The 26,120-nt window shown below is 39.0% G+C and overlaps 2 protein-coding genes across 3 annotated transcripts; one reads left to right on the forward strand and one right to left on the reverse strand.

Moving 5' to 3' along the window:
- Positions 1 to 2,175: 2,175 nt before the first annotated feature.
- LOC117537970 (inactive phospholipid phosphatase 7) lies at positions 2,176 to 13,342 on the reverse strand. The gene is made up of 3 exons (XM_034203446.1): positions 13,147 to 13,342; positions 12,265 to 12,977; positions 2,176 to 3,673 (listed from the first exon to the last, which is right to left on the reverse strand). The coding sequence occupies exons 2-3, from the start codon at positions 12,716 to 12,718 to the stop codon at positions 3,285 to 3,287; spliced, it is 843 nt and encodes a 280-aa protein (XP_034059337.1). The 5' UTR covers positions 12,719 to 12,977; positions 13,147 to 13,342; the 3' UTR covers positions 2,176 to 3,284.
- Positions 13,343 to 14,434: 1,092 nt separating this feature from the next.
- Positions 14,435 to 26,120, forward strand: fam78ab (family with sequence similarity 78 member Ab). Of its 2 annotated transcripts, XM_034204647.1 has the most exons (3): positions 14,435 to 14,911; positions 15,654 to 15,957; positions 20,169 to 26,120. In XM_034204647.1, the coding sequence occupies exons 2-3, from the start codon at positions 15,695 to 15,697 to the stop codon at positions 20,692 to 20,694; spliced, it is 789 nt and encodes a 262-aa protein (XP_034060538.1). In that variant the 5' UTR covers positions 14,435 to 14,911; positions 15,654 to 15,694; the 3' UTR covers positions 20,695 to 26,120. The 2 variants fall into 2 exon arrangements, with proteins under 2 accessions (XP_034060538.1, XP_034060537.1); XM_034204646.1 differs by having other exon boundaries at positions 14,435 to 15,957.

Consider the following 26,120-nt stretch of genomic DNA (forward strand, 5'->3'; position numbering starts at 1 on the left):
GAACAACAGACACAGTGGCCAGATTCAAATAAATGTCTTTACAATTTGTTTTGTTTGGCTGATATTCACATGTCTGCTATGTTAAACATGTTTACATAGTTTGTGCCGCTCATGAGTCAAGACAAGCTGACCCCTAGAGGGAGCACTTGTCCCAACCATTTGTTTCAAATGGCTGCAAATATGTTATCTCCGCCTGATCCACCCAATACTGTATGAAATATATATAAGTTACTCATGCAAATGTTTAGTACAATTCACATTGTAAAGTTGAACTAGAAACAACAAAAAATGAAACATCAACACAATGAATGCAGTTAAAAGCGACCCTGTGATGCAGGTGTCTAGTCCAAACACATAACTCCCTCCACCACTTTGACAAAAAAACTATTTCTTGTAAGTTAATGACATTTAAATGGAGCCATGTTACAGTCCAGGGACTATTTAACTTGCGACGCTTTTAAGGGTGAATAGCTTATTGTACGAATGAAGGAACATTTCTGAATATTTTTTGTATTAGGAAGATGGGAAAATGCAAATGTCCCTGATGATCCTCAGAATACCTGTTTGTCATTATAACATGAGTTAATACCTTGATGATACACAGAGGTCAGTAGCTGCTGAGCGTTGTGGTGTCTATTGTTTCTTTAGAGGCAGGTCTCAAAGACAGCAGAGAGACACAACAGTAGGAAGTGTGGTGTGGTCTGTTCAGCCTGTTCATGTGAACCCTGCAGAAACAGACCTGTAAGCACTATCAGCGCTTACTCACAGGGGTATTGTGGGTACGTGTTATGTATGCAGGGTTGTGGAGGCCTATATTCTGGTGCAACATCAAACAAACCTGCACTGGGACAAACTCTAGTTTGGTTTGCTCATGTATTGCTATAAGAAAATCCTCCCATATGAAGCTGTAATTAAATGCATAATAATGACAAGACAGCAAACTATTTCACCTTTAGCAACTACAAAGAAAGAGTCATCATATACCATGGGTTCAAGTGACTGCAAGCTGGATTACTGACTTTTATTCAAAATATTCATCAATTTTAAGGTGCAGACATATTTGTATTATTGTGGTATTGATAATATGAACACAAATTAATCTGAACCTGATTCTCAAGAGACACCCTGTGTTTGTGGCAGCATAACTTAGTGTCCAAGCCTCACAAATGATTAGATAAGCATTATGTTGAGGGCAAAATCCCATCTTCTCTCTGCTTTTAAAAAAAATGTTGAACCCAAAACAGTTTCTTATTAAGGATGAGTTGTGCTTGTGAAGTCTAACAAAGCATACAAAACTAGGTAACACATACACATCTCTGACTGCTGAAGCTCTTTCCTTCTAACTCTTTCTGCAAGAGATGATTTTAAAAGCAGTTTCTGTTCCTGCTTTTTGAACAGTTTTAGAGCACACACATTGCAATGGTGTGTTTCCTGTCAAAGCGTGTTGTGGCTTATGTCAGCTGACAGGAAACCAGCCTTAATATTAGAAAATAGTTACATCAAAACATTGATGTCTCTCTCATTCCAGTACACTATGGTAAAAAATGGCAGGAATGCACCATTAGACTGACAAACTCAGTATATGTTAATAAAACAACTCAAGACCCTTTTTCTCAAACTGCACAAAGCACTTTTGTGGTTATTTAGTTGCACTGGATCTTCTGAGATTTAATAGAGGATCTTTTCATTTGTTTATTAGTTGTATGTATTTCTCTGTGCAATAAGTAGGATACATTTGTATGTGTCACCCCTTAAGTATATAGTATACTATTGACCATGGGAGAGCTGTCCCACACTTATGGTTTCACACTTCCTTATTATTTTGCTGACCAAGTTCTAGACCATGTGATAACTGAGGGTACATGTGATTATTGAAGTGGGGCAAAACAACATTTTTTTGGAGAGTCACTTTATATATAGGTAGTTAAGCTTCCTTTAGGATTCAGAAACAATCACTAAATACAGTGTAATGTATTTTCCTCAATCTATTTGGCTCACAGTTTCACCCAATCTAAAATATTTGCATAACCTTGTTTTGTTAATGTTGAGTATGGTGGACAGATGCATGGCAACACCAAACATCCACATTATTCATCCTGAAAATCAATATAAAACAAACATTCAAATTCTTCTTCTTAATGTTCTCATGTGAAAATAATAAAACACAGAGGCATCCACATTTTACTGAGAGCCCACCTCGTTTTATTAATGAGATGGAAAAAGTACAAAGTAAAAACCGGACAGATCTCTGTACAGAACAAAGCAAACTAATGTAGACAAAACTGTATTTACACACCAAACCAATTAAAAGTTTCTCACAAAAAACAGCAGGTTTTATTCAAGGATCCATACAAAAACACATTTGAAAAAGAGAGAAAATGTGTTAATTCATTAGTTTTATGGGCATATAATTAGCACCACTGCATTAGCATGTGTTAAGCTGATGTACAGAAGTGAGAACATATCTGTTAGGAAATAAAAAGAGGGTTGGACTCAGTAAATCATAAATGGCACGTAAAAAGTTATAGTTGCAAAAATTGTGTCATTCATTTTACACAAGCAGATCAATTCAGAAGTATCGAAATTAGTTGAATCAACATTTAGTTAAAACAGAATCCCATAGTCATGCCAATCAGAAACAATTATCAAAATATCCAAACAACCATCACTGTATATATGTTATTGTTACATTCAATATTAAAGCCTTACACCAAGCTAATCAGTGTCCAACACGGTTAAAGCATATCACTATTTCAAAATAAAAGCACAATTATTAAGAACAAATGAGAAAAGAGAAAGAGGTAGCAGGGAAGGAGGAAGTAAAAGGAAGTAAAATGGCAAAGAGGAAGAGGCACACAGACTCAAGAGAGAATTTGTTGAGTAGAAAGAGTTGCAATTATACCAGTTTTCATACTGCATGAGTATAAAAAAAAAGAGAAAGAAAATCCTACATGTGCAATTTGACCAGTCAAAAAGTCTGAATTGTTGCATTAATATAAGGACTTGTTTGAAATTAAGCGATATAGAAGTGTGTTTTAGTAGGTTTGATTGAAGATACTAGGATTTGTAAAGCATTATCAAGTTACATTATGATGTTTTGTGACATGCCTGTCCTGGGTGTTACATGCAAGCCAGCCTTTGATTTAAAAAATCTAAATGTTCAGGTCACACCCTGCGATAAGAACTTTGGAGCTTGCAAAAAAAAACTTCACCTAAGTCCTTATAACTGTGAGATTAGTGTATCAAATTAGCCTTGAGCGCTAGCATAGAATTATATCAAAAACTCAGAAAAAAGGGCTCCAGCTGAACGTGCCGATAGAAATAATAGTCTGACAGGTGCTTGATGAGAGCCAAACTGTCTCCATCAAGCTGAAGTGGAGCAAACCCAGCGCAAAGCCGCACACCATATCAGTTAGGTGGTGTTTTCCCAGCAGCACACGGGACATTCCCACCAGAACGGCCCACAGCACGAGCAGGATGCGTAGCGGCACAGCCAGGACCAGGTGAGACAGCAGGAACTTGGAAACCATGGCGGCCCGGCTAGCATGAGCAGCTGGGAATGAGTAGAGGTCCATGGCAACGCAGTCCAACAAGCTCGGCATCATCTCCCAGGGTCCTCTGCGCTTCACCAGTCTCTGGACGCCAGCCACAGTCAGGACATCAACAATGAGGGCTGTCGAGAAAAAGATAACAGAATGGATGACATGGTAGAAAAATTAAACGGTGAAGGTAAATGCCATTGCTTGATATTAAATTAAATGATCTGTCGCATCAGCCTCAGATTCACATTTAATAATGTAGTCAGAATATAAAATGTATCCAGTTTTCTAATTTCGGACTAAATTGAATGACATTTCCATCAGTGTCAGCTGTTTCGGTTTGACAGTAATTAGCAAATGTTAAAATGAGGGTTGTCGTGATATACCGGTATTTAAATAAAACAGATATCAAAAATAAAACAGATATCAAAAATAAAACAGATATGTTAATATTGTATAAAAAAATCAGCATTTTTTTGGTACACTTTTGTAAAGTCTTGGGTACAGAATCTCTATCCACACCTATGTGTAATTCATCCAAAAAATGTAATTAAAAAAAAGGGAAAAGTGTAGTGAAAAATCTCATATAGGGACAGCCCTAGGTAAAATGCTAACATGCTAAACTATAATGGTGAAAATTATACGTTGAACCTTCTAAAAATCTGCATGTTAGTATGTTATAGTTAGCATGGCTGCTAGCATGGCTGTAGTCTTTAAATCCTGTTAAATCTATAAATAATCCAGGGCATAATGGGTTTTATGGTTTTGGAGTGAGTATTCAAATAAAACAGAAAACAATTATAGTACATATGTAAATTGATATGTGGTTACCAAGAATAACCGATAAGGCATACAATACCGAGAAGCATTTGCTTTGAGTCCACATACCAGACATTTGTCGATGCTCTTTATAGCTCTATAGCACTCCCAAAAATACCCCTACCATTGCCATGTTTAACTTCTCTTAAAGTCTGCCATCTTCACACAACCAACCACGCGCTAAATAACTGTCAGTCGTTTGACATATTGGTTATGCTGCCCTACTTCTCATTCCACTCGCCCACTGCCTGTCCCAACAGGACCATTATTTTTAAACTCCCTCAACTCCTTAAAAGCTGGTAGGAACGACGGTGGAGAATACTAAATAAAAAGATGAAGGAATAAAAGAGAGGTGGGCTCATTGGTAATAAAAAAAAAGGGGGAAAAAAATGAAACTGTTCAGGAGCTAAGCAGACAATAAAGCTGATGGAATATTAGAGACATGCACACTGGCAGACTATATCTCAAACGTATTGATGGAAGGCGTCAGTGAGCCAAGCAATGAGGCATCATAGAATCAGCTGTAAAGACAAGCTGTTTTTAATGCCCTTCAGCTGAATAAAGCAACAGTTATGATTTGGTTTGTCTTATTAAGATTGTTGGTATATTAGTGGGAAATTCTGGTTTTACTTTCTGATGTTTTTCCCCCCCAAAAAAATGTGTTTGCAGATTGTGTGACTGCTTCGTCCCAGCCTGGGTTTGTGTCATTCAGGGTCCACGGCTGCAGGCAGTCAGATTCTGAGCTCACATCTAGTGTTGAAAGGGAAACTGCTGTATTGAAAATGGTATTGAAACTCCATCTCTAGTCTGCCAGAGTCTAGCTAACTATAATCTTTGTTTCTCACACTACCATGTTAAAATGAAGGAGTACTATAACACCAATATATGCTGTGCTATGAGTTTCTTCTATCCAATTTCAGCAATGATGAGTCTATGGCTGATTGAAATGGACTCAAAAAATTGTACTGGATATACAAAAACACAACATTAGGGCCCATCTTAGACCCTTCCTAAATTCCACTTTTTACTGCTCATCCAATTACACCTTTACAATTGTATTCAGCTCTTTGAAGATGATTTAACCTATTTGAAATTAGCATGTCAGGGACAGTTTTTTTCCTATCTTTTACTTCCATTTTTTGCAATATTTGAATTCCTGCAGACCTGTATTGTTTATATGGCAATACAAAGGTTGGAATTTAATAGGAAAATATCTGCAACAACAGTCTTTTTAAACCACAATACATATCTTTTTAAGTCACTTTGGGTACACAGAAACAAGCTGTAAACACAATACTGAACTATTACATCTTTTGAAGTTGAAGAGTTGTGTATTTATACACCCAGCAGATTTGGAGCAATGTTATACTTCATTCATTTAGAGATGATTATGAATCAAGCACTCGCTCTCTATGCGCTTTGTTATACCCACCAACTCCTGGGCAAAATATCTGTATTTATAGCTGCTAAATGCTCCTCATGTATACACACGCTAGTCATTAACTTGATTTGTTTGCCGTTTATTGCTTGGCAGATAGCCCACAGTAGCTTTTTTGCTGAAGAACAGAGCTGTTAGGGGGGTAAGAGTGAACCGGAACAAGTCAAAAGATACTATAAAGCTGAGGGTTACTTCAAGCATTCTTTATAGTACATGTAGTCATGTGATTCACAGTTAGAATACACATTTGATTAGAATTGCTTCAATTATCTTGGTATTGCTGAATTTCCTTTTACCTTAGAAAGCTGCAAGAGCTGTTTGCAAGCACTAGAAATATAATACTGACCCATCTGATCCATCAAGCTTGATGACAATGTAATTAAAGACAACAGTTGTGTGATGTCATGTCTGTTTGATACTGTATTCTTCCATTCAGTTCTCAAAAACAGCACAAGGAGTTGGGTACACCAGACTGCATCATTGATCTTATCTGGCCACGTGGTGAGAGTGATGTTATTGATATTGTCGCCATCACATCTGTTCACCTATGTTGCCTAAATTATTCCTTTTTGCACTACTGTTAAAAAGGGTTTGTGCGTGACTTGAGGGAAACTTGAATTAGTGTAGGGACAGAGTAAATAAGTTATACGAAAGAATAAAGCGGAAAACACCAAAGCAGGGCTGCAACTCAGACAATATGGATGGAGCATCCTCTGCACAGTCAAGGTCTGCTTTGGGAGTCCCTGAGATGCTCAGCAGTATTGCAGAAATTCCCAGAAGCCATTTCAAAACACTGTATGGGAAATATATTTCATTTGCTCATGGCAATGGACTGAATCAAACCAAAACTGACAGGCGAGTCTTGGCTGATTACTTCCCTGTTAGGTAAAAACAAAACTGAATGTGTCCAAGTGTTGAATATAATTTCCCCAACCAATGTTCAGCATGTCTGTACATTTTATCCCGACAGACAACAATAGACTAGAAGATATTATCCTGGACCAACAAATAATGAACAGGAATTTGTGGCTGAACAATGTCCCAAACACAAAACAAAACATTGTCCTAAATCCAGAGATTTAGGCTTCCAATCTGAGCTCAATGTAACCACAGCCAGGAGATTAGTACTGCTCTGTTTAATCAATCATCTGTGTTAAGGTTCATGATGCATATTTGTGCACTCCTATTTAGGGTCCCAAATGTATTCTTTGTGTCATTTAAAACTAGGTCGCCCATAGAGGGTCAACATATGTTTTTCACCTTTGTGTACATTTACACAGATTCCCATTCCATTTTGACCTGTTGTTTACCTTAGTGGTAATGAGGCTTTTGACTTTTCCAAACTGTATTATGCATGTGCAGGAGATTAAACAAATGAACTTCCAGTCACATTCTTGCTTTCTGACGCCAACAATACTATTTGTTGCATATATTTCAATCAATCAATCAATGTTTATTTATATAGCCCAATATCACAAATGTTACATTTGTCTGAGTGGTCTTCACAGTTTGTACAGAATATCAGTATGACAATACGACACCCTCTGTCCTTAGACCCTCACATCGTACAAGGAAAAACAAAATATTTGTTATCTTGGGTCAATACTTTGTGCATGGCTGTATTAAATTGCATGCTATTGGCACATTACATAATGGTTAGGTGTCACTCATTATAAAAACATGTCATTGAAAGTGACACATCTTAACATTCCCTCCTTTTTCTTGCAAAGTCTGCTTTTCTTATTATCTGTTACCGAAGAACTATCAGAACAATATTTAATACAATGATTAAAAAAGTGACATTTTGTATCATAAAGTGTATGAGTTTGAAAACACAATCGGATACTTTCTAATAATCCATACCTTAAATAGTATTGATGATGGTTTAATAATTGTTAAAAGTGCGATTTGAAGAACTATAGTGGAATGCTGTAGCACAGCATTCCACTATAGTTCTTCAAATCTTTATTCTTCCCCTTATTATTTCAGCCAATACTTTGTCTCTCCTTAACTTCGGCATACTTTAAGCAACAGAAACCATTCAAATATTAAACTATTCAGCCTTTTCAGGAATCGATGGGAAACCTTCAACTTTTTAAAAATATGTTATATTTTTTGAAATATTCAGCTTTCAGATCGACTGGTTGGGCACCCCTGCTTTAGACAAACTGCTCCCATCTCCACATTTTACACACAAAACCAAAAAAACAAACATATATCAGTTCATTGGGGTTCCCTGATGCTCACGGTCTGGTCTTTTTTTTATAGGAGCCATCGTTTTTGAACAGGTGGCAAAATTGTCAGATATAATCCTCAATGCATTCTTAATGGGACTCAGTGCTGCAGTTGGTAAATCGTCATAAGTCGTCACTATGGTAACCTTTGATCTCTGGGTTTACACATGGTTTACACACACAGGTGTTCTTTCACTACTACTTACATTTAATATCTTTATTTTACTCCTTCAGCCTAATTTCAGCTGCAGGAACCATTCAAATATCAAACTATTCAGCCTTTGCAGCACATGATGGGAAACTTTAAACTTTTTCAAAATATGTTATACTTTTTAAAATATTCAGCTTTTTAAAGTCTTTTTTTAACATGGAAGTCATTGCAATGCATTTGAGCTGTAACAATTTGATTCAAATAATTTCACTTTTCCGCATTTCTCCGCTAAGTTCAGCAACACACTTACTTGGTTTTTGTAGCTAAACGCAGCTACCATTCAGCTAATCAAATATTCATATTTTTCTGCATTTTCAGCTAAATTCAGCCACAAATGTTCATAGTTTACAGCATTTGCACGCATTTTCTGCAGGAAATGCATTTTCTAGTTCTTCCCCTTATTATTATTTCAGCCAATACTTTAGCTCTCCATAACTTCAGTTTATTTTCAGCAACAGAAACCATTCAAATATTAAACTATTCAGCCTTTTCAGGAATCGATGGGAAACCTTAAACTTTTTAAAAATATGTTATACTTTTTGAAATATTCATCTTTTTAAACTATTTTTTTAACATGGAAGTCAATGGGAGGAGCCTTCAAATCCTCTTTTCCTACACCTTACGCCAAATGCTTCTCCTTCCACATACTTCATTCCAACTTTAAAATGATCACAAGACCTTCAGCTATAAAACCCGTTATTCAGATTCTTCATATCTTTTACGTTTTTTGATTTATCAACGTTTAAGTTTTGGTACAATTTCAGGCTGTTTTAGATGTTATAATGGTTGTCTATGGGAGGGACTCTTCAGGGCTAGAGTACGTGACATCATCACTTATGGCGCGTTTCCACTGCAGCGGGTAGCTCGCTTTAAGCGTGCCGAGCCGTGCGGGGCCCGTTTTCGGTTGCGTTTCCACTTGGCCTAGTACCGGCTAGCGGGTCCTAATTCACAGTTTTTCTGGCCCCATAAAATCGTGGTTCTAGGGCCAGGAACAACCAGGCTGAGTCGGGCTGAGTATGCTAAACTAGAGAGAATCGCTGGCAAGGGGGTTACAAACAACTACAACAAGATGAACATATTTGACCGTGATTTAATTGTAATACACGTTTCAAAATGATGCCGAAGTAACAACATACTGATACTGGTTAGTAAAAATCATGAATTAATGCTTTGACAAGTCTGCAGACAGACGGCAGGCGAAAAACCCTTTTAAAATGCGTGTTTTCTAAATGGAGCTTGGCTAAGCTAATGTTATATATGCCCCTCCGACCGTCCACACTCACAACAACGGCCTATACAGAAATAAACCAGCGACTGTATTCGCCATGACACAGGCAGTCTGTGGTTTGTAGTTGTTTAACTTTTGTCTAGTTTCTGAACAGATATGAAGAGCTGTGAGCTCTGAGTGATAAGAGCTAACGGCTGTGTTGTTTTTCTGGGGCGCTCATTGAAGATGACGTCACAGCCTACACTGCGTTACTATAGTAACTACCCCAGTTCCTAAACTGTAATGGAAGCGCAGCATTAAAGTGAGCCGGGCCTTCCCTAACCAAACCGAGTGAGGCCGAGCGAGGCCTGCAGTGGAAACGCGCCATTAGAGTGTAGAGAGTCTTAAAAATCTTCGAAAAAAATATTTTAAAACTGCTCTCAGAGCCAAAATATACACTCTATTCAAATAATTTCAAAAGATTTCAGGAGCATAATTAGTCTGGCCTGCTCGATTGCCTTCATCATATCAAACGGACCCACCGTTCTGGCCCAATAGTGATCTGAGGGACAAAAAGTCCACCTAGCTTCAAATAGACTCCCTAAACTTTTTTTAGAACAGAGAGAAGTCAACATTAGACAAACTGCTCCCACCTTCACATTTGCCACACAAAACCCAAGCCATAGTTTTCGAACAGGTGGCAAAATTGTCAGATATAATCCTCAATGCATTCTTAATGGCACTCAGTGCTGCAGTTGGTAACCATGCTGCTGGGCAGATTGGGCCCACACACCTGAGTGACATCATCTATTTTTTAAACCTTTTCTTTGAAATATTAAGCTTCTTCACTATTTTTCCTACTCTTCCAGTTTAACATTTCACTTTCAAGTTTTCAACAAAGTCATTGCAATGCATTTGAGCTCTAACAATTTCATTCAAATAATTTCACTTTTCCGCATTTCTCCGCTAAGTTCAGCAACACACTTACTTGGTTTTTGTAGCTAAACGCAGCTACCATTCAGCTAATAAAATATTCAGCTTTTTCTGTATTTTCAGCTAAATTCAGCCACAAATGTTCACAGTTTACAGCATTCGCACGCATTTTCTTTAGGAAATGCATTTTCTAGTTATTATTATTTCAACCATACTTTGTCTCTCCATAACTTTAGCTTACTTTCAGCTACAGAAACCATTCAAATATTCAGCCTTTTCAGGAATCGATGGGAAACCTTCAACTTAAAAAAAATATTTTATACTTTTTGAAATATTCAGCTTTTTAAACTCTTTTTTTAACATGGAAGTCAATGGGAGATGCCTTCAAATCCTCTTTTCCTACACCTTGCACCAAATGCTTCTCCTTCCACATACTTTCAGCCAGACACTTCATTCCAACTTTAAAATGATCACAAGACCTTCAGCTATAAAAGCTGTTATTCAGATATTTGATATATTTTACACTTTTTGAGATATTGAACTTAGTTTGGAGCTTGGTAGAGAGGCCTTTTCAGATTTTAACATTAGTGTGGATGGAGCAGCTCGTTAAGTCTAGAGTGCTTTGATCTCAAAACAGAGTGCAGGAGTGCTTGAAATTCTCCCCAACAAATGTTTTAAAACTTGCCATAATTCCCAAACCTTACACTCCTCAGACATATTTTTTTATGAAAAAACCTCTCCTAGGTTGGAAAATAAAAAAAAATTAAGAACAAAATAACAAAATGCCTCTTGAGGGCATGAAGAGACAAAAAGTCCACCTAGCTCCCAATTGATTCCCATGTTAAAACAATTCGGAACTCTCTTCAGAACAGAGAAGTACACTTTAGACAAACTGCTCCCATCTCCACATTTTACACACAAAACCAAAAATGGGGTTGGGGTTCCCTGATGCTCATGGTCTAGTAATTTTTTTTATAGGAGCCATAGTTTTTGAACAGGTGGCAACATTGTCAGATATAATCCTCAATGCCTTCTTAATGGGACTCAGTGCTGCAGTTGGTAAATCGTCATAAGTCGTCACCATGATCTCTGGGTTTACACACACAGGTGTTTGTAAACATTCATTCACTATTACTTACATTTAATATCTTTACTTAACTCCTTCAGCCTAATTTCAGCTGCAGGAACCATTCAAATATCAAACTATTCAGCCTTTTCAGCACATGATGGGAAACTTTCAGCTTTTTCAAAATATGTTATACTTTTTTTAAATATTCAGCTTTTTAAAGTCTTTTTTTAACATGCAAGTCATTGCAATGCATTTGAGTTGTAACAATTTTCATTCAAATCATTTCAGTTTTCTGCATTTCTCCGCCAAGTTCAGCAACACACTTACTTGGCTAATAAAATATTCAGCTGTTTCTGGATTTTCAGCTAAATTCAGCCACAAATGTTCACAGTTTACAGCATTCGCACGCATTTTCTGCAGGAAATGCATTTTCTAGTTCAATCAGTTATTTATACTTTAAAGATCATATAAGTCAGAAAGTTATAATAAGTCAGCCATAAGTACATTTTGAGGTTGTCATGTCGTGAACATTTCTTTCTCATCCCATAATATTTGAAGTATTAAGGTGTAATAATAATTCAACTTACAACTTATAAAGCCATTATGGAAGCATGTTTTGTATTTACAATAAACTAGAGAATTACACAGCTGACCTATTTAACAGTTACAGGGTGCAAAGTCTCCCTTTAAAAGCTTCGACAGCACAGTTTCACCCATGCAGAACAAGAGTGCATTAGTGACCTGCTCATAGTGCATTCTGGGTATTATACTGCTGCTTTTTTGTGGTTGGTGAGTGTAGTGGTGTGGAATTTACCAAGCAGCAGGTTGACCAGGACCTCCTGCCCTGCCAGAGTGTTACTCCTCGTGAGACACAGGAGAGTGCCAATGATCCACGTGATGCCGTGGCCTGTGAACGACATCAGAGACACCATGGAGCGGCAGCCTCCACAGGACGAGTACGTGTACGCGCAAACCCCCATGCGCTTAGACAGGCAGATGTCTATGGCGAGGAGGGAGTTCTTCGCGATTCCCTTGAAAGAGGGGTTCAGCAGCATACAGTCTTCTTCGGGCAACTTGATGGGCTCGACCGGTTCCTCACTCGGCTGGCTTGTTTGGTGCTTGATCGGACCGGGTCTCCTCGCGCCCCCTCGGCTCTCAGGGGGCCCGCCGCCGCTGCGCAGGGGCTGGTTCAGAGACAGAAACTCAGGTCTGCTCAGGACGCTGTTTCTCTCCCTCGCCCTGGCTCTCACAGTGTGACTCGATGGCATGTTTGAATAGGGCCAAGTTCTCCTCTGCAGGTGCTAAAAAAACGATTGTCAATCTCAGGAAGGTGATTCAAGTGGTGCGAGTCCACCACGACAGTGAACCGTCCCAGGATAAACCCCTTTCAACAGTCCTCCCCCTCTTGTGGCCTTAATATATATATTTAGACCAGCTGGAATGTGCAATGGCCATGCTGTTTATACCGAGAGTCATGCACGCTGGAAGAGAGTGGCATTTGCCTCGGCCAATCCGGTGAAACCCGATCTACAGCATGGAGATAAAATAACAACATGGGCATCTTGTTACGCCAAAGCATGGCACAATAACACAATTGCACAGCTAGCAGGTGCTTTACTGCCAACCGAGAACAACATAATAAGTGTAAACATTGTGCAAGAAAAAGGCTAGGCAAGAAACGGTGTTGACATCTTACCGATTTTAGGATGGATATGAAGTAAAACGCGTCACTTTAAATCTGCCCTGGAGCCATAACATGCCCTGGCAGCGAGGAGAGTGGGGTTTAGTTTAAAACGATGCAGGCTAGACCTGAAACAGTAAACTGCCGTCAGCTAATATCATCAACAAAGGGTGAGGACAGGGAGGCAGTCCTGCCAGTGCAGCATCTGGTACTTCCGTGCGGATTTGACGTAATTTTACGCACAATCGCGATTCAACCTCTGCAGTGCGCTCTGCTGTGGAGCGGAGTTCTCCAAGGTGCTTAAACAGACCGCGGCAGCCAGAAGCACTGCCATGATGTCAACTTTATGGAGACAAAGAGCTTGACAATACACCAATGCAAATACATTGAGTAAATACATATATAAATAAATAAACATTGTGTTGTGGTTGTGTCGTGGAGAATATAAATCAATAGATGACGATGAATCAATGAAAAATACTTGTCACAAAAGTGAATAGAAACAAAAGCACCCAATAATGAAAAGTATGATTGTAAAATGATACACCAAATTAGTTATTGATTACTTTATACAACAATATCAAACCTGAAATGCCCTGACATCTCTTTTTAAATAAAATAAAAATAAACGTAATTGGCACGATGTTATACTGTAATATTAATTACAATGGGATATCAAATGTTATTAAATATAATCAAACATACAATAAATAAATAAACACACGTTATTATTAATTAAAGTAATTTATTCATGGTATCAAGTCAATTAAAAATGCTATTACTTCTAGGCTATAATAATTATGAGATACATAATGATGAGATAGATAGATAGATAGATAGATAGATAGATAGATAGATAGATAGATAGATAGATAGATAGATAGATAGATAGATAGATAGATAGAAAGAGAGTACTTTATTGATCCCAAATTGGGAAAGTGTTTAGTAACAGTAGCAGCAGTGTGTTCAGGCATTCCAATCTTTAAAAAGTATAAACATAATAATATAAAATGGAATTACATTTTTTTTTAATAAAACAATAAACAGCATTAACATACAGTAGAAAGGACACAATTAGTATATTTTAAACGCCAGTGTGAAAAGAGCTAACACAAAATATTCTTCAACGTCACACAGAGGCTCTCAGCCTTGAATGTGATATGAGGCGAACTGTTTCACCTTTCTGTAAATTGTCCACAGCGACTACATTTCCCAGCATGCCTGGAGCTCATACCGGAAGTGTCGTCTCGATGGTACTTATAAAGCCGCTCTCAAGTCAGCTGAAATAGACCAATGCGAAGCGGGGTGAACCTGCCGTGGCAGCGATGGGACGAGCACGGAGAAATGACAGCTTGTGCTGGAATTTAGGCTGAACCGCATCCCAGCTCAGGCGGACGGACAGGACAGCACTGCCGGCTCGGTCGAACTATGTGACAGCTGGAGGTTCTTCGTTCTGAGGCGTTATGTTTTATTTATTTTTAAATCTAGGTATGGATTCTGTGAAACGGGTGCTAAAGTTGACCCGGCGCTGTCCTTTCGATGTTGCGGTGCTCCGGCTGAAACTCGGCTAGATTTGAACGCTTGTGGAAATGCTCCCTCTCTCCCGGCGGGACGGGGACGTTATTTTCAGCTGTAGGGGAGAAATAACGGGAGCGGCTGTGAAGGGGATAACGGAATTACCTCTCTGACCGAAGAACTGTGAGCCGCCGATCACCCTGAAGCTGTCCAGGATTTCACCAGGCTGATGACACTGGAGACTTTCCAGTCAATTGTTTTATAGGTAGACTTCTTTTTGCATGTTGTTTTTTATGCGCAAAACCCCACAATTCATTCAATTGCACTGCATGGGCCGTTAATCCGCACATGTATAAACACGTTCAGGATAACGCTCTAAATTTCACTTTTTATTGTGAGGAATTATGTTTTTGCGGATTAAATGGAGATCAGGCTGCTCCATATAATGTGAAATTCACCTCTGGGCATCATTTTTATTATAATTCTGGACATATAGCATTCACTAAGATATAATCGTGTAATTACAAAAATTATTACACAAAAGAGAATCTGACGCCAAGATGTAACATTAGTAGTTTTAGTTAATTATTTAGCTCATAATTACCCGAGCCTTTTACGTGCACCTTTCCAATGGATGCATGTTGCCAAAAGGTCAAGTCCTTTTGTGAAAAATCGCTTATGAAGCAATGACTTTTAACTAGACAGCATGAACACATCTGTGCAAGCATAAAGGAAAGTTTCTGTTTCTGCACTTGTTTGATGAAGTTGCGTTTACGCACCGGAAAGCATGTGCTCTACAAATATGAAGATGTTCCTGGCCCGTCTTCTTCTTCTTTTTTGAAAGAAGGTTTGAATCAAAAATGTGCACAGATGCATGGCTTTTTTTTCACGAGACAGCCTGCTATAAATAAACGCTTTTTAATCTGGTAAACCTTTTTGGAAAACATGATGTGGATCCACCTGTGGTGATTTTCTTGCTGTTTCCATGCGTATTTCTTCTTCTCCAGACCTCTGGACGTTGTTGTGGATTGTGTTGCTATTTAATGCAATGGGCTGTATCCAGAGTATCAGGTGTAAGCCCAAGAGTTTCCGAGACAGTATCACCGTCCTGGAGGTGAACACTTCCATCGACCCCAACCCCACCAGCATCGACGAGTCATCCAGCGTGGTCCTGCGCTACCGGACACCGCACTTCCGAGCACTTGCTCGGGTCCTAGTGCCGCCAGTAGCCGGTAAAGAGATATGGACCATCGGCTGGATCCAAGCCTGTAACCACATGGAGTTCTACAATACGTATGGAAACAAAGGGATGTGAGTATCAGGGGCTCTTTTACTATGTTACTATTATGGGGTTGAGCATGTCTTCAGCACATTATGGTTGAGACTCAATAAACAAATCACTTACCAGATAAGTAAACATAAGTAAATAGTTATGTTGTATTTTCGTTAAGAAGTTTATATATACATTTCATTTGTGTGGAATGCTTTTACCCAGAATAGAGAACTACACATTTCAAGTTTAAAGAAGACATATTTTAACCAGAACTTCAGGAAACGAAATTCAAGCATATTCAGCACTGTGGAAAAATGTCCAGAAAAATATGGTTCAGGACACAGTGTGACAGTTAATACTTGTCTTTTATTCATTTGAATAATGTGTGTAAGTGCGTGTGTGGTAATGTTAGTTAGCATTGTTGTATCCTGTTGTGGGCAACCACAAGCTGACATGCACTCACAATTAGCTTTATCTGTTGCAATTGTAGCTAAGGATGTTTGAGCGCTGCACGTCTAAGATTAGAGACATAGTCCCCTCCCCAACAACCCAAACCCTATGGCCCTGCATGTGTGTGCATGTGTGTTTGTGAGAGTGTTAGAAAAAGAAATAGACAGTCAAAAAAAGACTTGGACTCAAAGGCCAGGATGATCAATGCCTTTTGTAAACCACATTTTGCTAACAGTAATTGCTTCAGTAATTGTTCATCTAAGCAACATTGTTGTATTGTGAAAATCTACTCTTTTATCTAGCTGAAGTTAAACCGTCATGCTCTTTTGTCCGGTACTTTTTTTGTTACAGATGTACTGTTCATATAAAAGGAAAATAGATGCATTCAGAAATATCCAATTTTGTAACACAAAAGGAAAAAGAAAATTAGCCCCTTCTTTAAAGCCCTAAACACTAAAATGGCCCACTTATTGCCTGGGTTCCGCGCTCTACTGAAGGCTTACTTTTCTCTAATTCTTCAAGATCGCTGAAAAAGTTTGAACGAACTACCAACAAAATGAATGTAAAATAGCTTTGAACTCTCCATTGAAAATGACTTTCATTCTAAAATGACAATCACTGGCATAGAACTGGGTCACAGTAGGTTAAATGTCATTAAAGATCAATGATTAAGTGGCACTATAACACATACTGTGTGCTTAAGAACATAGCTTTAAAGTCAGTGTATTATTTGTGTCCAAATTGCAGCAAGCAAACACAACATTATAAGATAACAATCTTAAACATCATATCAGCATATTATAAGGACAGGCAACACACTGACAAAGAAGATCAGTGATCTCAAGCTGGAACTAACCAACATGGATGTAAGAGATACAAATTCAGTATATATAGCACTAGATATATATAGGGGTCTTTGAATGCACCCACACACACAAATCCCCTCTTTGTACAGTGTTACCATTTCTTCTACCACTGTAGCTCATGCATCTAAAATAGTTTTACTTCATATATAATCATCATTTCAATATTAAAGTCAATTCATTTCACAACCACATAAAGTCTACTTCTTCTTTATATCAATTTTTAAGACATATTTAGCATGCAGGAGATGATACTGCTCTCACCGCTGAGAGTCTCATACTAAGTGTCTTTGATGGAAATAAAGCTTCAGCGTGCTTTAATTGGACCGAGCAGCTGAGGACGGTAATGTGGAGAATTTTTCTGTTGGCTTTGGATTCTGACCACATTCACCCTCTCTCTTCCGCCGTTTGTTGTAGGTGTCTTAATGAGTGCTTTAACTGTGGTACAGCTTTGTATGGTTGAGTGTGTGTATCTATTAACAGGCAGACAGGCACACACACCCAATGTGTGGTTCCACCCAGCGTCTAGTGTTGCCCTAAAAATGTAAAAGTGCTAAAAATAGCAACTGTGGCAGAAGTGAAACTAAAAAAGTAATGGACATGTATCTGTTGTAAAGTTTACTTGCATTGGGTATAGCGCTTCTTAGATCGCAAGTTAACTCTAGTCATGAACGTAAACATTGGAGACAGAGCTTCCTGCCCACATTCTTGGCAGAGCAGGGTTCAGTCTGCACACGACACTCGAGGTGCTGAGGCATGCTGTACAGTAATTGACTAGTTAATGAAATTGGCACCCTATTTCTTCACTTCCACTCCAACAGAGATTGATCCAAACTTCACCATCTGCTATAAAGTGCTCTCAATAGTATTCTGGTATTCTGCTTGGCAACATGCAAAGTTATGTTGTGAAAAATGAGTAGCAACAGGATATGGGCAATGCTCAGTAGACACACGGTTTCTCAATGATGCCGTCTGTACATTTCAGACCTAACGTTTTGAAACCTTTTACAGATCACCATAGTCTTCCCAATTTCTGCCTGTGCAATCCATTTCTATACAGTAGAGTTGTGTAGAAAAGCCGTCATTATATGTTGCAAGACAGCAGATATATTTTGGATGCATTCAGTGTGACTCTCTATATATCTATATATATCAATATCTTTGTTATAGTGGTATATTTGGCTTAATAGGCTTCTACAGGTGCAAAGATTAGTCGACTTATCAATGCATCTGATTATCAGTAAAAACATTAATAGATTTCAAGCAGAAATGCTGTTTAGAGAATCTGAAATTTGGGGATTACCTGTTTCCTGTTTTATATCATATCTAACTAAACACCTTTGTGTTTTGGACTGAAAACACAAGACATGATCTTGGACTTTGAGAAACAAGGATATAAAAAATTGGCTCTCTTTTCCGACATTTTATAAACCAAACAATGAATAGATTAATCCAAGTAATAATTGACAGATTTATCAATAACGAAATAATCATTATTTGCAGCCCTAATTGGCTCAGTTATATATTTCTATCAGTAAGAGCTTTCATGGCCTATGATCACTGAGCGTTTAATGTCACAGTCATCTGAAATCTTTCCAAGTACCCTCGGGTATCCGCAGAAATACCCCCCGAGATATCACTGTGATAATTTGGAATAACTGACATGCTCAGAAGTCACTGTGCGAGGCAGTTTAGTGATATTTTGTTGAGTGAATGCTTTGTAACATTACATTATATATTACATTGTAACATCTCTGCGGTTCTGTCACAACCACTCACTGCACTTATTGTGGACTATTTGGCTGTGAAGACACAAACAGGAAGTGAGACATATCTCTGCAAGCCTTTCACCACTTTTGATCACAGTTCCTCAGCGGGTAAAGAACTACACAACGTACCACAGGACGAGGTCTCAGTGACTCAAACAAACCAGCATGAAGGCAGTTCAGTGATGGAGTGAAATGCACAGGAAATTGCATGTTATGGCCGTTTTTCCTTTACAGAGATTTACATCAGTCCTATAAATAATAAATAGACGAAGTTTCCAACTGAGAATGAGATGAAGATATCCATAGCTAACATATTTAATTTGAGTTCCCGACAAAAAGTGTCTGAGTATTATTTGGAGGAGATTTAAAGGATTAAGTGATTTTTCAGGACACAAAAACCCAGACACAGTTCAACACACCCACACACACAGACAGCCAGCCATTATCATGCCTGACATGCTAATCTCAACCCCTGACTGAATACATAAATCTGAATTTGAGGCTGGCCCAAGCAGGCAGTAAGTCATGTGTCTGGTGATCACACTTTTATCTCCTCTGTCCTGCTGATCTACAGCTTCAGGGAAAGAAAGGTAATCTTTCTCCTTATGTCGCCCGCTGTGTGTGTCACAGTATTTTATTGTTGGATTGTATTTGATCTCTGCAGTTTAAAAAATGGCAGTAAAGATCCAACTGTGAGGCCTTGAATCATCTCCTTGTGCACCAGAGATGAAGAAATCGTCTTGAAGGATAATTCTGTTGTTTTTGGATCAGTTAGAGAAATGATGATCTCTAAAAAGTAGTCAGAGGGGTCAGGAAACATTCAAACACACATTGAAGGAGGAAACAAAGGCACACAGTAGCATTTTTACCCAAACTGCCATCCATCTCAGTTTACAGACAACTTCCTAGTTCAACTTTGGCTTACTGTACACATGCATGCATCCACGCTTCATTTGTTATTGAGGCGTTATTGAATTTTACATAAGCTCACTTCCAGTTTTATCTCCAAAATTGGTAGCTTGAATTAAAACGGACTTGGTTGGGGCTGTCTGCTCATTTGACTTTAGTTAATCATACGGCAATGATCCTATATTATCAACAGCCACTTAAGTCTATGTGCTCTATTTCTTTGTAAATCCTGATCTATGTCTCCTTTTAAATTCCCAGGTCAAGTTGGGAGCTCCCCGACCTGCGAGATGGCAAAATTCAGGCTATCAGCGACTCGGATGGGGTGAACTACCCGTGGTACGGCAACACCACGGAGACCTGCACTGTGGTGGGCCCCACCAAGAAGGACAGCAAGTTCACTGTTAGTATGAATGACAATTTCTACCCCAGCGTGACCTGGGGTGTGCCCGTCAGCGACAGCAACGTGCCTCAGCTCACCAGCATCCGCCGCGACCAGAGCTTCACCACCTGGCTTGTGGCCGTTAACCAGGCCACCTCAGAGACCCTCGTCCTGCAGACAATCCGCTGGAGGATGCGGCTTCACATCCGAGTGGACCCGGAGAAGCCTCTGGGTCACAGGGCTGCTCTGAACGAGCCCGTGACCCAGGAACAGCCTCAGATCCTGGGCAAGAATGAGCCCATCCTCTCCAACGCCATGGTCAAGCCCAACGCCAACGACGCCCAGGTGCTGATGTGGCGGCCAAAGAATGGTGACCCTATGGTGGTCATCCCACCCAAATACTGACCTGTTTCACTGACCAGACTGGCCTTGGATACCTTAACAGTATCATCTCTTATTTTTATTTTGTTCCTGCTCGTCACCAGCTCTCACTGCTTTAACCCCTCCGCTCATTTTTGCCTCTTCGTTTAAAAAAAGACTGAACGAGAGAGAAAAAAAGGCAAATAAAACCAGCTCTGTGAGAAAGACCAGCTGTTGCTCTGAGGTGGGGGCTTTTGAAACTGGAGCGAACAAACTGCAACCATTCTACCTTCAAATTGGGTCGGGATCGCACTGTGCTAAATGAAAGTGTGCAAAAATGAAAAACAAGAGGATTTCTTTGTTTTTTATTTCAGTTTTATATGTTGTGATATGAGGTTTGTGAGTGTGGGTTAAGTATTTACATGTCCATGTCTGCGCACATGATACATACATGGACATGCACAAACCTTGTGTATGAATACCAGTTGTGTTTTTATTTATAGACTGGGAGAGAGTGCATTTTATTTTGTTTATTGTTGCATTTGGTGACATAGCAGATTTTCAGTTTTCTTTTTTAAAACATGCGAGACATTCAATCCATGCTGCCTTAAGTTTACATCGCTTTCTACTGCAAACTTTTTAGCCTTAAACAAAGTGCAATGCAGTATTTTGGTCATTTGTCCCATCTCTACCAGACAGTTGGTGCTGGCATATGTGGATTTAGGAACAATACCATAGAAGAAGATCCTAGTTCCAAGTATTTTATGTTCAGTTGCATTTGCCTGACAAATGTATTGTCTCATGAGTTCAACCAGCATTACGGTACACACAGTTATACAACCCAGCTGGTTGTGTTTCAAGTGCATTATGCAACGGAAGAGCTGTTCTGTACCGGAACAGAGAACACCAGTAAAGCCAACGCTCGTCAATAGCACTCAACACAGTAATGTGCAATAGCAACTTGAACAAAAAGTACTTAAAAGCACACCTCAGTTAACCTCACTTCATTAACATTATTCTATTATAGGCCGTTGTAGCATTTAACATCAGACACAACTCTTCCTTTCTATTTATCACTCCATCTCAGGTCCTCTTTTCACTTCCTTTCCTTCTCTTGATTCATCCATCCGGTCTGGCCTACTCTCTAGCCACAGTGAGTAACAGAGTGTTAGCAAAGCACACATTAAACAATCAATACCGTGATCATTTAGCAGCCACAGACAAGGAAAACAACTGGAGACTTAAAAAACGGAGAATTAAAACAGTGGGATGTCTGCCATGTTGTCAATCTCGACAATCAAATGAACAGTTGTTTTTTTATTGTTGCCTTCCTTTAAACACCCCCTTTCTTTCCGTAATACTAAGCATGTCTCTCATGTTGGTTCCTCAATCATCTGTAATCTTCATCTACACAAGAGTTCCTCCTCCCCCTTTCCCTCCCCCTTCTTTCTCTCAAACGTTGTTGAGGCTGAAAAGCAGAGCAGGAGGCATGCAAGTTTCCTCCTGACTGCTCGGATGGCATATAGATGACCCACTTCTCTGCCCTGCCAGTTGTAGCCCTCACCGCTGATATGTGGGGCTTGTTTCCCTTTTTTGTCCCTGCCAGAAAATGTAAGACGCAAACACATGAATACACAAACAGCTCTGGTCAGCTAAATACCAATATTAATTTATTTAATGTCTGTTTAGCTTTTAATCTTGAAAAAAAGGGCTTAATCTGCAAACTGAAACTCCTAAAAGCAGAGAAAAATGCTGAATTTTGCATCAAGGGAGGTCAAAATATAAGTAAAAAGGTTATTTATGCAAACATAGTATAGCGACAGCAGGAAACAAACAAAGATATTACAAAATCTGCTAGGGAGCTCTGTAACTTTGCTATGTAAATGGCCAGGTTTTTACTTTCAAATGTTGCAAACATCTTGCAAGCTTGCTGTGGTCACCAACTTCCTGTGTTTTGCCTCTAACCAAAGAAATAATTAGCATGCAAGTCTAACCAGTTCACGTTTTTCACAAAGATCAGTAAGCTGCAGCTATTTCAGTGTATTAGTGTCTCCTGACTGTCAACTGTACAACATACTCATCCATCAAACTTGGTCCAAGCCGCATTTCTTAAGGATATTCTGTCCATTTAATTATTACAAAACAGAAACATTTTAAGATTTAACTCAGTTCTTTGATTTGCGTGATATTTCTACCAAAACTTCAAAGGAATAGTTCGACGTTTAGCAAAACATGCTATTTTTATTCAAGATCAATACAACTCTCATGTATGCAAACTTTCCAGCTGTTAGCTTAGCATGATGGGAAATAGCATGGCTCGGTCAAAAGGTAACACAATATACATACTAGCACTTCCAAAGCAAAATTACCAGCACAATATCTCTTTTGTTTTATGCGTACAAACCAAAGTATACAAATTACAAATTGTGGCTTTACAGGGAGTGTTTACTCTTTTAGTGTTTTGCTAAGTTAGCCCTCTTTTTTTATATCCGCAACCCAGTCTCACGGCATTTCGTGTTATAGTCACGAAATTAATCTATTGATTCATGTTCACCAACATGATTTCCCCATTTCTTTTGTGTCACACAGAACGATTTTAAAAGCAATGTAAATAATAACAAATTAGAAGGAAAGAAGATTGAAAAAAATACAGATTTCAGTATTCTGAAACAGAACGATTTTAGAAGCAATGTAGGCTATTTCTATTGGTAGTATGTTTCGTGTCTGCACCAAAGAATAACAAACTAGAAGGAACATTTTTTTTAAAAATACAGATTTCAGTATTCTGAGGCTCTGAGCCCCATTTATTTTCCTCGCGGACAGCAAAGTATATTGAGTAAGAACATGTTTTTATGAACCACACAGCTTCCAAGACCCGACCGGACAAAAATACATGGTGCAGACACGAAACATACTACCAATAGAAAAACATTGCTTTTAAAATCGTTCTGTGTGACACGAAAACAAATGGGAAAATCGTGTTGGTGAACACGAATCAATAGATTACATTTATTTCGTGACTATTACACGAAATGCCGTGAGACTGGGTTGCATGCAGATACAAAAGTGATACCAATCTTCCTTTCTAGCCCTCAACAACAAAGCGAGTAAAATGTTTAACTGTAATATTATATATATACTATAATATAACCGTGAATAAAATAGAAGTGTAGTATACAAAAATTACATTCTATGGAGAATTAGCTTAACCCTCTGCAGAGCACCATATGGATTAATATAGCAATATATAGCTGCACCAGAGCTCAAAGGTCAGTTCATTACGTCCATTTCATGCCACCAGCTAAACTGCTTTGTTCACTTATAGCTAAGCCCTCACAAGGCCGCATATAGACACTCCTGCTCGCTCTCATTTGTAACTACGATAGCCTCTGCTTCAGGCTGGGTCGCAGGGCGCTGTGCTGAAGGGAGACGAGAACTTTTGGGGGGTGCTGCTGTCATAATTAGATCTGCCGTGACACACTTCCATGCCCTAGATGGACTGAACTGTGCCGAGTCGTGTCGTGCAATGCAAAGGCTAGCTAAAGTCATGGGTGAAATGTAAGTGAGGTCATATAGCAAAGGTCAGGGTCCAAGTGTTTGTGTGAAAGTCGCACTCAAAGTGTACTACAGACACAGTAGCAGGGATGGATTTTAATATGATGGTGACATCAAATTGAATCTATTTAGCCAGCTTAAAATAACTCTGACATTTACCAAGAGCAACATGGATGTCAACCACAAGATATTTCAATTTGTGGTTTTGTTTTGAAGGCAGCAGGGAAAGCTGTGTTCAGTGGTATAAACGTAGCATTTGTGTCAGCCTCGAAATGACCTATGGAGACAGTGGACAGCACTCTAACTGGACTACATGTTATGAAATGTAAACACAGTGTGTCTGTCTCATGCTCACAACAAGCATGTGTGTGTATTCATGTGAGCGTGTCTGTTAAATCCGATTTGATGGATTTAGGCAGGATGAGGAGTTTCATTAGTGTGCTTATAAGTCATGATGCTTTCTCTCTTTGGCTCTCAAATGCAGGAAAGGTTACGTCCTTGTCATAAAACAGGGACATAGCTTGCCCTCTCTCTCTCTCTCTCTCTCACACACACACACACACACACACACACACACACACACACACACACACACACACACACACACACACACACACACACACACACACACACACACACACACACACACACACACACACACACCACACACACACACACGCACAAACACCCTGAGGCGAAAAAGGAGTAGGCCTGGCGTGGTATCTGATTGTCACAGCAGTGTCACATTGGCAGTGAGAACTCATGTATCAGCCCTGCACGTGGACCTTCTGAACACATGCTGCAAAGCCATATGCACAAACACGCCTGTTCAACCAATAAACAGGAAGTGATACATGTAACATGTATCTTTTGTGTCTTATAGGAGTAAGAACAATGGAGGAACTGAGGTCATTGAGTGGGTGCCTGTCAACTCTCAACAGCATTTCATGTCATATTGTAGGATAAGGGTTCTAATTGTCTTCTGTCTGTGTGGGTGAATCTGTATTTATAATGTGCATTTTGTGTAAACACAACAGAAGAACTTGCTTTACGTGCTTCCTTTACTAAGCCACAGAATAACATATTGTTTGTTTGTGTATGGAAGGCAAAAGGTGCCAAAATTGGACAAAGCCAAAACTATGCATTAGGACATCGTGCACTTTAGAACCTTGTGGCACTTAATTACAGTCCTGTTTTCAGTTGTTTAGGAACATTATTGGGCATATTTGTATTTCCAGGGAAACATCACAAATGTAGCCATGTGGACGATCTTTTGCTATTTCTGCTTGTAGGTCTGTGCCAAGCTAGGAGATAAAAGCCTCCTCTCCTAAACGCACACCATTACAGTTCTTCTGATGGCTGCTACCTTTGTTTCAAAACTTTAAGAAGTTAATTAACTCCTACGAGACATCAGTTCATCCTAATCATCCCTTCATTCAAACTAATAAAACATCCCAGGTTCACACATAGGAGCACCTGCCTTTATTTCCTGCCTTTGACTTTTGGTTTCATCTCATCTCAAGCAAAAGTTTATTTTGCCATTTCCTTTGTTTGTTTGTAGCCTTTATTTAACCAGGTGAAAGCCCCTTGAGATCAAAAGATCTCTTTTTCAAGGGTGACCTACTTTACTTTAAAAAAAAAAATGAACACAGTCCCATGGTTTGAATACAACCTCAATGTAGCACATGTGATAATACGAGCGACTATGTATGTTTGTCTTCTGGAAATACAGCTCTGACGTAGTTAAAGCAGTTTTCGTTGTTGTTCAGCTTTGACTTTTACACCAATACTTGAAAATGGGTCAGTTCTGGCAAATATTTAAAACTGTGAAAATGCACAACACTGGGAAAACAAACCCTGAAAAAAATATATATAAAAAGGTATTTTTCATGAAGGAATAAAATATACAAATAATA

The sequence above is a fragment of the Gymnodraco acuticeps genome, unplaced genomic scaffold (assembly GCF_902827175.1).
Source record: "Gymnodraco acuticeps unplaced genomic scaffold, fGymAcu1.1, whole genome shotgun sequence".
Classification (NCBI taxonomy): Eukaryota; Metazoa; Chordata; class Actinopteri; order Perciformes; family Bathydraconidae; genus Gymnodraco; species Gymnodraco acuticeps.